The sequence below is a fragment of the Molossus molossus genome, unplaced genomic scaffold (genome assembly GCF_014108415.1).
Source record: "Molossus molossus isolate mMolMol1 unplaced genomic scaffold, mMolMol1.p scaffold_m16_p_19, whole genome shotgun sequence".
NCBI classification, from domain to species: domain Eukaryota; kingdom Metazoa; phylum Chordata; class Mammalia; order Chiroptera; family Molossidae; genus Molossus; species Molossus molossus.
In genome coordinates this window covers 1928105-1941557 of record NW_023425354.1, presented here as the reverse complement: position 1 = coordinate 1941557, position 13453 = coordinate 1928105, and the positions used below count along the sequence as shown (strand labels likewise).

At 56.4% G+C, this 13453-nt stretch overlaps 1 protein-coding gene across 1 annotated transcript; it reads right to left on the bottom strand.

Annotated features, from left to right (window-relative positions):
* Positions 1-2913: 2913 nt before the first annotated feature.
* On the bottom strand, positions 2914-13011 carry EIF4A3 (eukaryotic translation initiation factor 4A3). The gene is made up of 12 exons (XM_036269388.1): positions 12797-13011; positions 10694-10766; positions 9223-9289; positions 8511-8573; positions 7864-7996; positions 7634-7714; positions 6624-6765; positions 6351-6489; positions 5692-5807; positions 3409-3516; positions 3203-3330; positions 2914-3115 (listed from the first exon to the last, which is right to left on the bottom strand). Exons 1-12 carry the CDS (start codon positions 12963-12965, stop codon positions 3099-3101), a joined length of 1236 nt encoding a protein of 411 aa, XP_036125281.1. The 5' UTR covers positions 12966-13011; the 3' UTR covers positions 2914-3098.
* Between the last annotated feature and the right edge of the window lie 442 nt (positions 13012-13453).

Here is a 13453-nt window from a genome sequence, read left to right as displayed (position 1 = left end):
CTGTTTATCTTCAGGTACAGAGAGAAACATCGACGTGAGAGGGACACATCGACTGGTTGCTTCCTGCATGACCCCGACCAAGGCCAGGGACGAACCGCAACTGAGGTTCGTGCCCTTGACCGGAATCGAACCTGCGACTCACTGGTCTGCGGGCCGATGCTCTACCGCTGAGCCACACCGGCCAGGGCTTGTCCACTTCACCTTCTCGCAGCCGGTTGTTTTACTATGCTAGGTCCTTTGTATTTCCAGATTTCAGAAACACCTTGTCAACCGCCCCAGTAGTCTCTTGGTGTTTTGTAGGACTGTCAAATCTGTAGGTCAGCTTGGGGAGACCTGTCACCTTCCGAACGACTCCGAGCCCCTGGGACAGGCTCCCCCTTCTCATCTCTAACAGCGATGTTGGTGGCTTGGGGGTGCGGCTCTCACACATTTTGTCAAATGTAGCCCCAAGCTACATATTTGATATTTCCCATATTTGATGCTGTGGTAAATGGGGTTCTTTACATTTCCCTAATTTATTTTTTAATCCTCACCTGAGGATATTTCTCTATCTTCAGGTAGAGAGAAAGGGAGGGAGAGAAACATCGATGTGAGAGGGACACATCGACTGGCTGCCTCCCACCGCCTGGTCATGACCCTGACCGGGGCCGGGGATGAACTGCAACCAAGGTACAAGCCCTTGACTGGAATCAAACCTGAGACTCTTTGGTCTGCAGGCCGACGCTCTACCACTGAGCCAAACTGGCCAGGGCAAAATAGTGTGTGTGTGTGTGCGCGTGTATTTATTTTCATTTATCTTCAGATAGAGAGGGAGCTGGGGGTGGGGAGAGAAACATGGATGTGAGAGACACATCAACCGGCTGCCTCTCGCACAACCCCGACCAGGGCCGAGGACCGAACCGTAACCGAGTTGCATGCCCTTCACCGGAATCAAACCCGCGACTCATTGGTCCTCGGGCCGACACTCTAACCATTGAGCCAAATGGCCAGGGCTCAAGTTTCCTGTTCTAATGCTATTGCTCATGTGGGGGTACAAGTTCGGACGCCGACGTGGCCGACCGCCACCTCCCTGCCTTCTACCTCTTTCCTCGCCTTCCCGCACTGCCGGCCCGAACCCGGGGACGCCTGGTGGGAGTGAGGGGGACCTGGGCTCGGACCGTAACCGACAGGCCCATTTCTCGTGCTGCTCATGCTCCGGGGTCTCCTGTTCTGAAGCTGGTACATGCCCAGATGTTGATTCACGTCGTTTTGATAACTTCACCAGCCTCTGCCGGCTGGTGGTCGTCCCTGAAGGTTGTCCCCTGCCCACACGGCTGCTCCGGGGCCACGCTGGTCAGGGTGGTGCTGCAGGGGCTGTCCCTCTCTTCACTTGAATCTTAACTGCCTGTTTACAGGGTGGGCCAAGTGGGCTGCAGTGCTAAGTACAGTGTATTCTCCTGTTATCATTACTGACTGCATATTTTCCCTGCGAACTACAACCCCACTTTTGCTCCACTCCGGAATGTCTTGCTTTAGCTTCGGCCTTTGACTTCCTGGGGTTTCTACTGGGGGTTTTATCCCGCCACCTACCTCAGTGTCCAGGTGTCCGCACATCCTACCGGGATCCCGTTTACTCTGAGGTCAGCTAACAGCCTCTGTCCTGACTGGTAATCTGGGTCTGTTTTTCCCTTGGTCAGCCTCTCTCAAAACGTGTCGACCGCTGATCTTTTCAAACAATTGGCACTGGGGTTGATTTCTTCCCACGGTCTCACGGACGTCTTCTTGCAGGCCTCCTGCCGCGTGGGTCGCGCGCTCTTGTCTGAAGGTGGCCGTCGACAGCGGAGGTGATGACAGGCGGTTATTCTGAACCCACCGTCTGGCTGTTTCTGGGTCTCTCTCACCAGCTCTTTCTGAGGAAGTGTTCTTTGGGGTTCCTTTTGTCCCGTGTTCGCGGTGTTGCTTTCCTACTGGCTTCTCGGGGGTTCACACCCCAGTCCTGTGTCCCGCACCTTGGACGATCCCCCACCTTCAGTGGCGCACACGTCACACCCGGGCTGGGGCCTGGGCGCCTGCCGCCGACTGAGCTTCTGTGGTCCTGCCTCCGAGTAGGTCAGTGTTCGTCTCCACAGCCCGAGCACTTGTGCTCCGAGGACCACAGGGCCCTTGCTTGTGTGACCTTGAAGACAAGCAAGGTCACAGGGTGCCCTGGCAGAGCTGTTCCCCTGCACAGCAGGTGATTTTCATGACTATTTTTCTGTTTTATGAATTTTCCTCTAATGAACACGTAGTTTTATACCCAAGGAATGATGTTTCTAGAAGTACGATAAGTCAGCTGAAAGCGGAGGACCTCCTGACCCCCATCCTGTGCAGGGCCGACGGCGGGACAGAAAGACGCTGCCCCGGCAGGCTGCTGTCCGCAAAGCCCTCCCCGTGTCCCCTGCTGGCGGTCAGGGCGACGTGGCTGAGCCTCCACGGCCACACCGTCTCTCGATCGCCAGCGAGGCCGAACACTCGCAGGCCTTCCCCATTCTGGCCGAGGCCTTTCCCCCACGGAGAGTCCAGCCTCTCAGCCCCCCTCCTCCCTTGCCCCGTCCTGGCGATGCCCCCGCCACGCGTGCCTCCACCGCGACTGCGCTCAGTGCGCCCAGAGCCCAGAGCCCCCGCCCCGGGAACGAGACCGGGCAGCGGGCACGCGGCTCCCTCGCTCCACCACTGCCAGCGCCACCCTGAACTCACTGCATCTGGGACCCCGTAACCCCCGGGAAGGGAATTCACGGAGGAAATTCCTGCCAGAAACTACGCAAATCCAGGTCCCAACCTGCCCATGGCCGTCCCGGCGGTGCGGGGGGAGCCCACCCCCACACGAGCGCTCGGCCGGGCCGCAGCCCACGCGCAGCTGGCGGACCCCAGGGACGGAAACGAGCTCGCGGGCAGAGTTCTGAATGTTTAATGAAAAAGACGAGAGCAAAGCTGTATTTACACATGGGTAAGAAAGACAGCAGGACCCTGGCGTGTCCTGGTGGCCACGAGAGCACGAACAACCCCTTCAACAGAGACCGTCCCCGAACAGTCCCGCGGGGGCAAGAGCAGCCCCATTCATCCTCGGCGCGGCAGACTCCTCAGATCAGATCGGCAACTGCAAGCGGAGAAAACACCGACAAGTGAGAAGGGAACGTGGCCAGGGCCCCAGACCCCCAGAGCCCCAGGCCGCCCCGCGGCGCACCGTTCATGGGCATCTCGTCGATCTGCGTGGAGTAGTACTGCTCGATGTCCCGCAGGATGCGGATGTCGTCGTTCTTCACGAAGTTGATGGCCACGCCCTTCCTGCCGTAGCGGCCCGAGCGGCCGATCCTTGGGAACAGAGCACGGTTACTCGGCGAGCCAGCGGGAGGGGTCCGGCAGGCCCGCCAGGGGGCGCCCACACCCTACCTGTGTATGTACAGCTCTCTGTTGTTGGGCAGGTCGTAGTTGATGATGAGGGACACCTGCGGGACGTCCAAGCCCCTGGCCCAGACGTCTGTAGAAATGAGCACTCGGCTGCGGAAAGAAGAGGACATGAGGGCATCACCTTAGTCATGAAGGTCCAAAACCTATCAGGTCCCGCGGCTGACGTGGGGCCTCGGGCCGCGTGCGCCACCTGAGAAGGCCCAGACATCTTCCACGACACCACGTGCGGCTGCCCTGGGCCGCGCCCGCAGCCTGGCGGGAAGCACTGGCCTTCCGCACGGTCTGGGCAGCCTCAGGGAGGGGGCGCGTCTGAAGTGCAGCCCCCATCGTCCCTGAGCCAGGACAGCCTGCCGCGCCAGGCTGCGTGTCCCACAGGGGACACCAGCGCCCTGCCCACTGAGGCCCCCAAGGAACTGGACTGAAAGGAGATGTTCTGTAAGAATCACACTGGACTTTGAATACTTGGTACCAAAAAAAGCAGCAAAGAAAATCTCACCAATATCTACTTCCCATCACACGGAAATGCTACGCTGCTGGGATCAATGGAACCTCTCAAAGCCCACTCCACCTGCTTCTCTTCCTCACTGGGACGTGGCCACCAGAAAACATGAAACTAACACGTGGTGTGAACTGTCTCTCTCTTCTTTTTTAAAATTTACCTTTATTGTTGCAAGTATTACGGATGTCTGTGAAGTGTATTTCGATTGAACACTAGTGGTCTAGATACGCTCAAGTACTGAGAGAACAGACAGGAGAGAAGTTCACAGAACCCGAGGTCACCGCCACACAAGCAGAGGGAGGGAGGGCGGCCTTGCCTAAGGGACACGGAGAGCCACGCCGCACAGGGCCAGCCACAGCCACACGTCAGCGTCACCACTGCTGGAAACCACGCCAACTCGAGAGCAGTGCGGCAAAACCACTGTGCCTCAGGCGCAGCCCCGGGCTGGCCGCTGACTCCCACCAGGAGCAGAGGCTCTGAGGACGACCCCACACAGTGGAGAGGAAATGATGCTCCACCCAGAACTCTAGCTCTGCGGACACAGCAGAGACGGTGATATTTATCCAGATGACGGTGACATTTCCATACAGACCGAAACAGGCCCACTGCCCCTGCAGACTCAAACCAAATGCAAAAATGGAACCCTTGGGGCAGAAAAAGTTCACCCTTGCCAGAGTTCAGAGATAAAAGGAAAAGGTAACAGCTGTAGCAAGTATGTGTCTAAATGTCAGTGGGTTTTGTTACATAAAGCAAGGAAACTGGGGGGTTTGAAGGCTGCATAATGAACACACACCACAGAAGCCTGGGGGTCACCGCAGCTGGCTCCCAGCTCCCTGCACCACCAGGGAGGAGAAGTACCAGTAGATGCTGGTGTCACGCTCTGCTGAGCAGCTGCCACGTAATATAAAGAAACACATTATTCGAAGTGAGTGGGGAAAACGATCTTTACAAGCCTGATATAAAGAAAATGGAACCACAGAAAAGATTCAGTAAGATGCACTAACAAGACAGTCAACTTAAAACAACAGAGAGCGACCTTGACATTAAACGAGACTGGCCTACATGCTCCAATGAAAAGACAGCGATCCCTGGAGGATATAAGGAGGGCACAGCCGAACCAGCTGCACCCCTGCGGGGCACACACCCAAGGCTAAGGCGCGGACAGGCAGAGGCTGAGGACGCACCAGGTGGACACCAGCGAAGCAGAGCCGGCGTGGCTGAGCAAGCAAAGTGTACTGAAGACACGGGCACCTCTAACAGAGACAAACGTTCCTGACCAAGTCAACCCCCCCAGCAACTGATTAGCCCGCAGTCTCAGGACACGACAAGACCTGACAAAGCCTCGGGCGTAACCTCATCTACAGCACTCCCGAAACGCAAGGGCAGAGCCAACAGGTAAGGAGGCAGGTGACTTGAAAGACAATCGGCAGCTGGAACCACATGAGCATGCGCAGGACACTGCCAACCACCCACAGTACCAGCCTGCTTGCGTGCACAGGTGTAGAAGGACCATGCTGGGCCCCAGAGCGCTGTGAGCCCATCACGGGAATGCAGTCCCAGAGCGTGTTCTGACCACAATGGAACAAAGCTAAAAACCAAGTACACACACACACACACGGAAAACCCCACGTGGACGCAGAGAAACGCCTTCTACGTGAGCATCGGCTTTCCTTGCGAGGGCTTGTCCCCCCCCCAGCCTAACCCGCCACGAGCACAGGGCCACACAGAGAAGGGCCGCTGAGCGGGCTGGGCGCAGTGCCCCCCACCTGGCACCGGACCGGAACTCCTTCATGATGGACTCCCGCTCCTTCTGTGGCATGTCCCCGTGCATCGACGACACTGTGAAGTTGGCTTCTCTCATTTTCTCTGTCAGCCAGTCAACCTGCCAAACAAATCGGCAGATGCTCCGTAAGCTCGTACACAAAGCAGAGGTGGTATTTGGAAGTCATCGCGGTTGTTCGCAGCCCGGTGACCCCTCACAAGTGCTCTGACCCCCCCTCTAGCCGTGACGGGGGGCAGGCTGAACTCCGCCCAGCGAGCAGAGGGCAGAACCCTTCCATGCGTTCACCGGGGAGCTCGCCACCACCCGGGCCACCTGAAACCAGCACCCGAGCCTTCAGTCTGGGCCTGGCACCACCAGCTGGTACGTCTCACTGAACACGCTCTGGTCACAGCTCATCCATGTGGCTTCCATGCAAAAGGTTCGGGCCCGGCCCTGGTCGGGGTCATGCTGGAGGCAACCAATCGATGTCTCTCTCTACCATGGATGCCCCCACCCACAGCGGGAAATAAATGGAAACATATCCGCAGGTGAGGATTAGAAAGAGCGCGGTGAGCGGCTGTCCCAGGGCCCACGTCCCACAGCCTGAGGCAGGGCCCCGAGGACGGGCGTGCTCTCCCCACAGGGCGCGGAGCCGGGGCGCACCTTCCTCTTGGTGTTGCAGAAGATGACGGCCTGCGTGATGGTCAGCGTGTCGTAGAGGTCGCACAGGGTGTCGAACTTCCACTCTTCCCTTTCCACCGCCACGAAAAACTGCTTGATGCCTTCCAGAGTCAACTCGTCACTGGAGGACCGAGACAAACCGTTACCCACATTACAAGCTGGCTTCTCCAAAAAGAAAATCAGGATCGCATGTTCTATGACCCAACACAGCCCGCGCTGCCTGTTCAGTACCACGGAGCAGCAGGGCGTGCTCACCGCTTCACCAAGATCCGGATGGGGTCCGTCATAAACTTGTTGGTCATCTCCAGGATTTCGTGAGGCAGCGTGGCACTGATGAGCACCACCTGCGTGGCCGGGGGCAAGTACCTGTACACGTCGTAAATCTGTTCTTTGAAACCTGGGGCGAGGGACACGACACGGTGAGCTATAATATAAGGCTGTGCATTCTGACACAGAAGTTGCTCGTGTTTAATTGCAGGCAGAGCTGCCACTCGAAGGCCTACAATTCTTCGCGGCAGAAACCACACATGCCCTCTCCTCTCCCCGCCCCCCGCGCTGTACTCTGGGATCAGTCCTAGCCACAGACACCCAGCCGAGCCGCACACCTCGGATGCCGGCACGCGGCTCTCCACTCAGTCCCAGCTGCTGCTGTGAGCACGCGCATCCACGTGCGCCCACGGTGGCCAGAGGGGCCACGTTTTAACAGAACCCAGAGATCTGGATTTTTACCAAGAAATCTCCCAATTAACAATCTACCTCCCACGGATATGAAATCATTATGGTGCACACCCTAAACTCATGTTCTACATCAATTATACCTCAATAAGAAAACCTCCCAATTAAACAGGCAGATAATTTATGTTATTGAATACAGCACAGGTTGCATGAAACAGACCTACAAGCCAGTCAAGCGACGGCTAAGTGGGTCAGGGAGCGTCTGGGCCGCAGATGCCCTCTGCCCCGCACCTGCTCACTGACACGCCACTGACCCCCCACCCACCCCAGGCGTGTCTATGGCTTCAGCGCAGCTCACGTGTCCATCGCCCGTCTGAACAGACACAGAAAGCAGCGCGTCTGTTCAGCATGGCAGGCTGCCTTGCCGGCTGTGATCAGCCTTACGACCCCAGCGCACGTTTTATGTCCCCAAGGCCCGAGGCACACCTGTCCCCCACGGACACACTACCCCTGAGAGCACCCCCATCCTGCACTGTGAACGTTCAGAATCACACACAGGCAGAAAGTCAATTCCTTTGTTACACACACACCTTTATTCAGCATCTCGTCAGCCTCGTCCAAAACCAGCATCTTGATAGCACGTGTCCTCAGACTCCTGCGACGAATCATGTCTATGAAGGCAGATTGAGAAGGAATGAGACATCCCGCTTGGAGGAAAGGGCTCACCACTCCAGCGACCCCTCCACTTCCTACCAGCGACCCGAGCACAGACGCGTGTGCTGAGCGGGCCCCTCATGCAGGTGTGCCACAGAGTGCTCACCAAACACACGCCCAGGCGTGCCGGCCACCACGTGCTGCCCATAGTCCAGCTTCCGGATGTCCTCCCCGACGTTGGTGCCCCCGATGCAAGCGTGGCACTGCACGTTCATGTAATCTCCCAGAGCCAGCAGACCCTGGGGGGACACAGGCATTTCTACTCCACGGTGCCGAAGCATCATCTATGCCATCGCCTACACCATGAACAGAGCCCAACTCTCGCCCCCACTCTCCCTGTGAGAGCTTTCCACACCAGACAGCAAGTTGGCTTTAATGGTTTGTTACAATAAATGCAATACACGTTATAAAAAGTCAGTAAATGTATGAAATTCATACCCCCATGCACCCAGAAACAACATTAGCATGTTAATGTATAGCCTTCCGTACTGTTCACAATAAACGTAAAACAGTTCTATTTTTATTAAAATGGAATTTTGGTGTTGAAAGACATTACTGTTCTAAGACTATCAGAAACTATTGGAATCACAAAAGCTACACTAAAAATGACTTAACACAAACCAATAATTCACATAGCATATGATTTATGGCACTGTGACGACAGGGGCAGTCTGAGGGACAGAGAAACGGGACTGGACCCTGGCTGCCGCGCCAGGAGCTGCAGGCGTGGCGCCAGCACCGGAGATGTCTCACCTTCTGGATCTGCACAGCCAGCTCTCTCGTGGGGGCCAAGATCAAAGCCTGGGTTTCACGGACCTGGCAGGAAAACATGGGCAGGAAACAGACTCTTCAGTATTCTCAAGGTGGACCACGCTCACTCAGACTCAGATCTGTTTGGAGTATTATCTCAAGTTAACTGCACATCTGCTTTCTAACAGGTGAACAAATCCTAATGTTCCGAGACCACAATCCAGAGGAACAGGTGTGCTGTTGAGCGTTGCTGTTCGCAGACAAGAATTCCCACTGGTTTAAAGAATCTCTCCATCTAGCCCTGGCCAGTTTGGCTCAGCGGTTAGAGCGTCGGTCTGCGGTCCAGAGAGACCCGGGTTCGGTTCCCACTAAGGGCACGTACCTCGGTTGCAGTCTGTCCCCGTCCCTGGTTGGGTCGTGCGGGTAGCAACCACTCGATGTGTCCCTTTCACGTCGATGTTTCTCTCTCTCTCTCCCTCCCACTCTGTCTGAACAAAAATAGAAAAATGCCCTCAGGTGAGGATTAAAAAAAAAATCTCTACATCTAAATACAGTGGAACTTATGACAGGGTATTGGCTCAGATACTAACGTGTATTTCAGATTCTCTTTAACGTTCTGAGTCAGTACAACTAGAAACGTAAACACTGCACTTCTAATACTGCAGGTACAGAGGAAAAGGAGCATCTCCCAGGAGAACACAGCGCAGCGAATCACCTGAATGTCCAGACACTGGAGGACGGAGATACTGAAGGTGGCCGTTTTGCCCGTGCCAGACTGAGACCTAGTGGAGAAAACACAGGTAAGTGGGACTTGGAACCGTGGGCCACAGGCCACCGTCCTTGCTCACAGACCCTGCCACAGCCCTGCTCTGAGGGGTGGGAGCACCAGACAGCTTCTCCCAAGCTGATGCCGCCACCGCTCAAACAGACCAACAACACCTTCACGGCGAGGGGGCGGGACACAGGCTTGATGCCACACTGTAACTCCCAGTGACGGGACAGTAGCTATGGCTTCTGCACCAGGCTCATGGAGCTGCAGAATCTGACCCCAACAGGTGGCATTCCCTTTACACAGTATGGTCTCGACTGAAACTGTCCTCCAGTGTTTTTGGAAATAAGGCTTTAAAAATTAGGTAAATCGGGAATAAAGCTATTTAGAAAGTATGACATACAATTTCACATACCAACAGATAGCTAATAAAGCTGGCTAAAAAAAACGAAAGTTTTCTATAATAGAGAACACAAAAACACACACAAATAAACGCCCTGGGGCTAAAGTCGAGGAAACAGTCGGTAATGAGCATATGAAAACAGAAAACAGTCACCCCAAAACGTTTATGCAGCTGACCCTTCAACAACACGGGCATTAGGGATGCCAATTTCCCGCAGTCAAAAATCCACACACATGCCCTGCTGGTTTGCTCAGTGGTTAGAGCATGGCCCGTGGAGCAAAGAGTCATGGATTCAATTCTGGCGAAGAGCATGTACCTCGGGCCATGCGAGAGACAGCCAATTCATGTCTCTCTTTCATGTTGATGTTTCTTTCTCTCTCTCTCTCTCTCTCTCTCTCTCTCTCTCTCTCTCCTTCCATCTACCTTGGGTGAAGGGAAAAAATTTTTTTTTAAAAATCCACACACAGCCCTGGCCAGTTTGGCTCAGCGGTTAGAGCGTCGGCCTGTGGTCCAGAGAGACCCGGGTTCGGTTCCCGCTAAGGGCACGTACCTCGGTTGCAGTTTGTCCCTGGCCCTGGTTGGGTTGTGAGGGTGGCAACCACTCGATGTGTCCCTTTCACGTCGATGTTTCTCTCTCTCTCTCCCTCCCACTCTATCTGAACAAAATATCAAAAAAATGTCCTCGGGTGAGGATAAAAAAAAAAAAAAATCCACACACAACTTTCAGCTTCCCCTAAACTTAACCGCTAACAGCCCACTGCTGACCATAAGTCTCACCAACAACGCAAACCATCGCAAGTAACTTGTTTCAGATGGTACATACTACATTCTCACAACAAAGCTGCAGAAAAGACAATGTTATTAAGCAAATGTTAAGGAGAACACATTCACTGTATTTCTTGAAAAAGATCCAGGAATAAGTGGACCCACGCGGTTCGAGCACGTGTTGTTCTAGGGTCCAGTGGACTTGCTTTACAACTGTCACGTGACCCCTGTCCCAGGGAGCAGACTTACTGTGCGATGACATCTCTCCCTTTAATTATCTGCTTGATAGCTCGTTGCTGGATTGCAGATGGTTTTTCAAATCCTATAAATGAAAACAGAAAGGATTAGCTCTGACCACTAGGCCAGCGTGTTCACAACCAGACATCATGGGCTCCCTCCACCTCCACCCCCCCCCCCAACCACCCATACCAATGTCCAGCATACTAAGCTCTCATGACACAGCTGCTGAATGAATTGGCTGAAGCAGGTTTTCGTGCTAACATGGGATCTTATTTGTACAGACAAAATCTCCATAAAAGGAACATCCTTGCAGAATATACAGGCCCAGAGAGGTTTAAAACAAGCAAAACGTTAGCAGTGGAACTCCTAGTGAACGGGTGGGGGAGGCTCACTTTTCACTCCCGTTCTGTTACTGTTTGACTACACAATAACGTACATTGCCTTTTTCCCCACTGCTTTTTCAATGAGAAGGAAATCCAACCCATCAGTGCTGCAGTCACACGTCCCCAGCCCACTGCTGGGCGGTACTGCATGGTGTCCTGCGTCTGCTGGGATGCAGCTCCATGACTGGCACCCCATCCCTCTCAACCAGCTGTCTAAATCACCACTGGATGGGCCACTCTGATGGACTACAAATATTTTCTAAGTAAACAAACAAAACTTCATGTACAAAACTATATTTTAATTATTTTCGGTAGTCTTTTAAAATGTAGTACAAATTTCCACCTAGCACAAAGCAAATGTAGCAAATGGTTTAAAGCCCTCTTGATGGCCGAGCACAGGGATGGGAAACTGAAAAGTGTTTTAGGGCAGGATGTCCTGGGTACCAAGAGGCAGGCTGGGCTGTCGGCTTCCCTGCCAGGACAGGCCACAATGACTCTTTACCTCTCACCCCCTCAGCAACATCTCTGCTCTGTCTGAACTGTTCTGGTATCAAGGACTGCTGGGTAAAAGACGTCCCAGTCCCAGGCCTTAGGCACAGACGCAGATCACTCCCATCTGCATCCCCAACCCCACATCTTCCCAGCTCCAACTTAGACAACTGCCTCTGAACATCGCCAGTGGGATGGCTCACAGGCCCCTCAAGCTCACCACATCCACAACAGAGACCTGATTTTGCCTCCCTCAAGTGCTCCTCACCTAAGTTAACGCACTATCACCTGGGTGGTTGTAACAACAGCCAGGAGTCACACTGGTCCTCTCCCCTCTGCTGCTCACACCGACCCACCAGCGAACCCTGGTAGCAGCACCCCGCCTCCACCACCACACCATCACCTCTCCAGTGCAAAGGCCTCCTAACTCAACCCTGCTTCCTCTCCTGCCTCACCTCGCCCCAGGTCCACCGCCAGCCAGGACGCCCTCTGTAACTGCAAACCTGGCTGTCACTATCCAGTTTAAAACCCTTCAATGGCTTCGCACTGCGCTCAATCCCTTGTCCACCTCACAGCACAACGCTGGCTCCGCCTCCCTCCCCACACTTACCCCTGGGCTCCAGGGACAGGAGGCGTCCTTCTGCTCCGGGATGCACCTGCTGCTCCCTCTGCCCGGTTTCCCCAGCCTTCTCCTAACGGGCTTCCTGACCCAGCTCTCAGCTCCGATGTCACCGCTCCTGGGAGCCCCCTTACTTACTGGCTGTCTCTCCTCCCCCAGGCACTCTCGATTCAATCACCCCGCGTCCCGATCTTCACAGCCACTACCACCGCCTGGAACAACCCTGGCTGCAGGCTACCCGCTCGCAGACGCCCCCGAAGCTCCCCCAGGGCACGGGCGCATCTGGCTCTCGGGGGACCCCCAGGCGCCTGGGCAGCGCCGCAGCCTCACGCCGGGGGATGCGGGGCAGCGGTCCGTGGAACGGGGCGCTCCGAGGTGCCCGCAGGGCCGCGCGGCCTCGACGGGCCGGGAGTAGCGCTGCGCCGAGGACAGCACGCCGACCCCGGGCGCGGAGTGATGACGGCGCGCTGGGGGCGGGGGTCGCCACGCGCGGCCTGGGCTCCGGGCCCCGGCGTCCGGCCCGGCGGGGGGGGCTCCGGGCCCCGCCCTCCCCCCGGCTCGCGTCCACTGGCTCCCGCCCCGCGCCCCCCTCGCCCGCGCCCCGGGCCCGCGCCCACCCACCGTAGGCATAGATGCCGCGAAGCAGGTCCTCCCGCAGGCCCATGGTGTCGAACGTCGGGGTCACGTCCACCTCCTCGCTCGTCTCGAACTCCACTTTGGTCATGTCTTCCTCTTTGAGCAGCCGCTTGCGCGCCGAGCCCGAATTCGCCATCGTGGTGGTGGCCGCCATGATCCCGCGTCGGCTGAAAGCGGAGCGCGCGCCGCAGCGAAAGCGGAAGCGGGGCCCCGCGCAGCCGCCGCCGACAGGAAGGACGTCACCGCGCGCGCCTGCGTGCGTGCGTACGAGCGTGCGTCGGGGCCGTGCCTGGGGAGGGGCGGGGAGCTCCTCGTCACGTGGAAGAGGACCGGGAGCTGGCTGCAGGAAAAGGGGCGGTGCTGCTAGTGCTCTTGCGAGACGTGAACTCTCGCAGGATCTCGCGAGGGGCGGGACCTCGCTCAGCCCTATAAAAGCCGCGGAGGCAGCGCGGCTCCGAAGTTCCGTGTGGTTGGAGCCGGCGATTCGTGGTGAGGCGCCGTCGCTGCTTTAGCGGGGCCTCCGCTCCGGCGGGGCCAGGGCGGCCCTGCTCCGGGTGGGGTCCCCAGGCGGCCCTGCCTCGAACGAGAACCTACGCACGTCCTCTCGCCTGTAGGCGGGCGGAGGGCGCCGGGCACAGCGTG

Coding starts and splice junctions, on each gene's coding strand:
- EIF4A3 (XM_036269388.1), bottom strand. CDS start 12,965: ATGGCGGCCACCACCACGATGGCGAATTCGGGCTCGGCGCGCAAGCGG. Junction 6,766..7,633: donor TGACGAGATGCTGAATAAAG/GTGTGTGTGTAA, acceptor CCCTCGCCCCAG/GTTTCAAAGAACAGATTTAC. Junction 3,517..5,691: donor GAGTTCCGGTCCGGTGCCAG/GTGGGGGGCACT, acceptor TTCTTTCCGCAG/CCGAGTGCTCATTTCTACAG.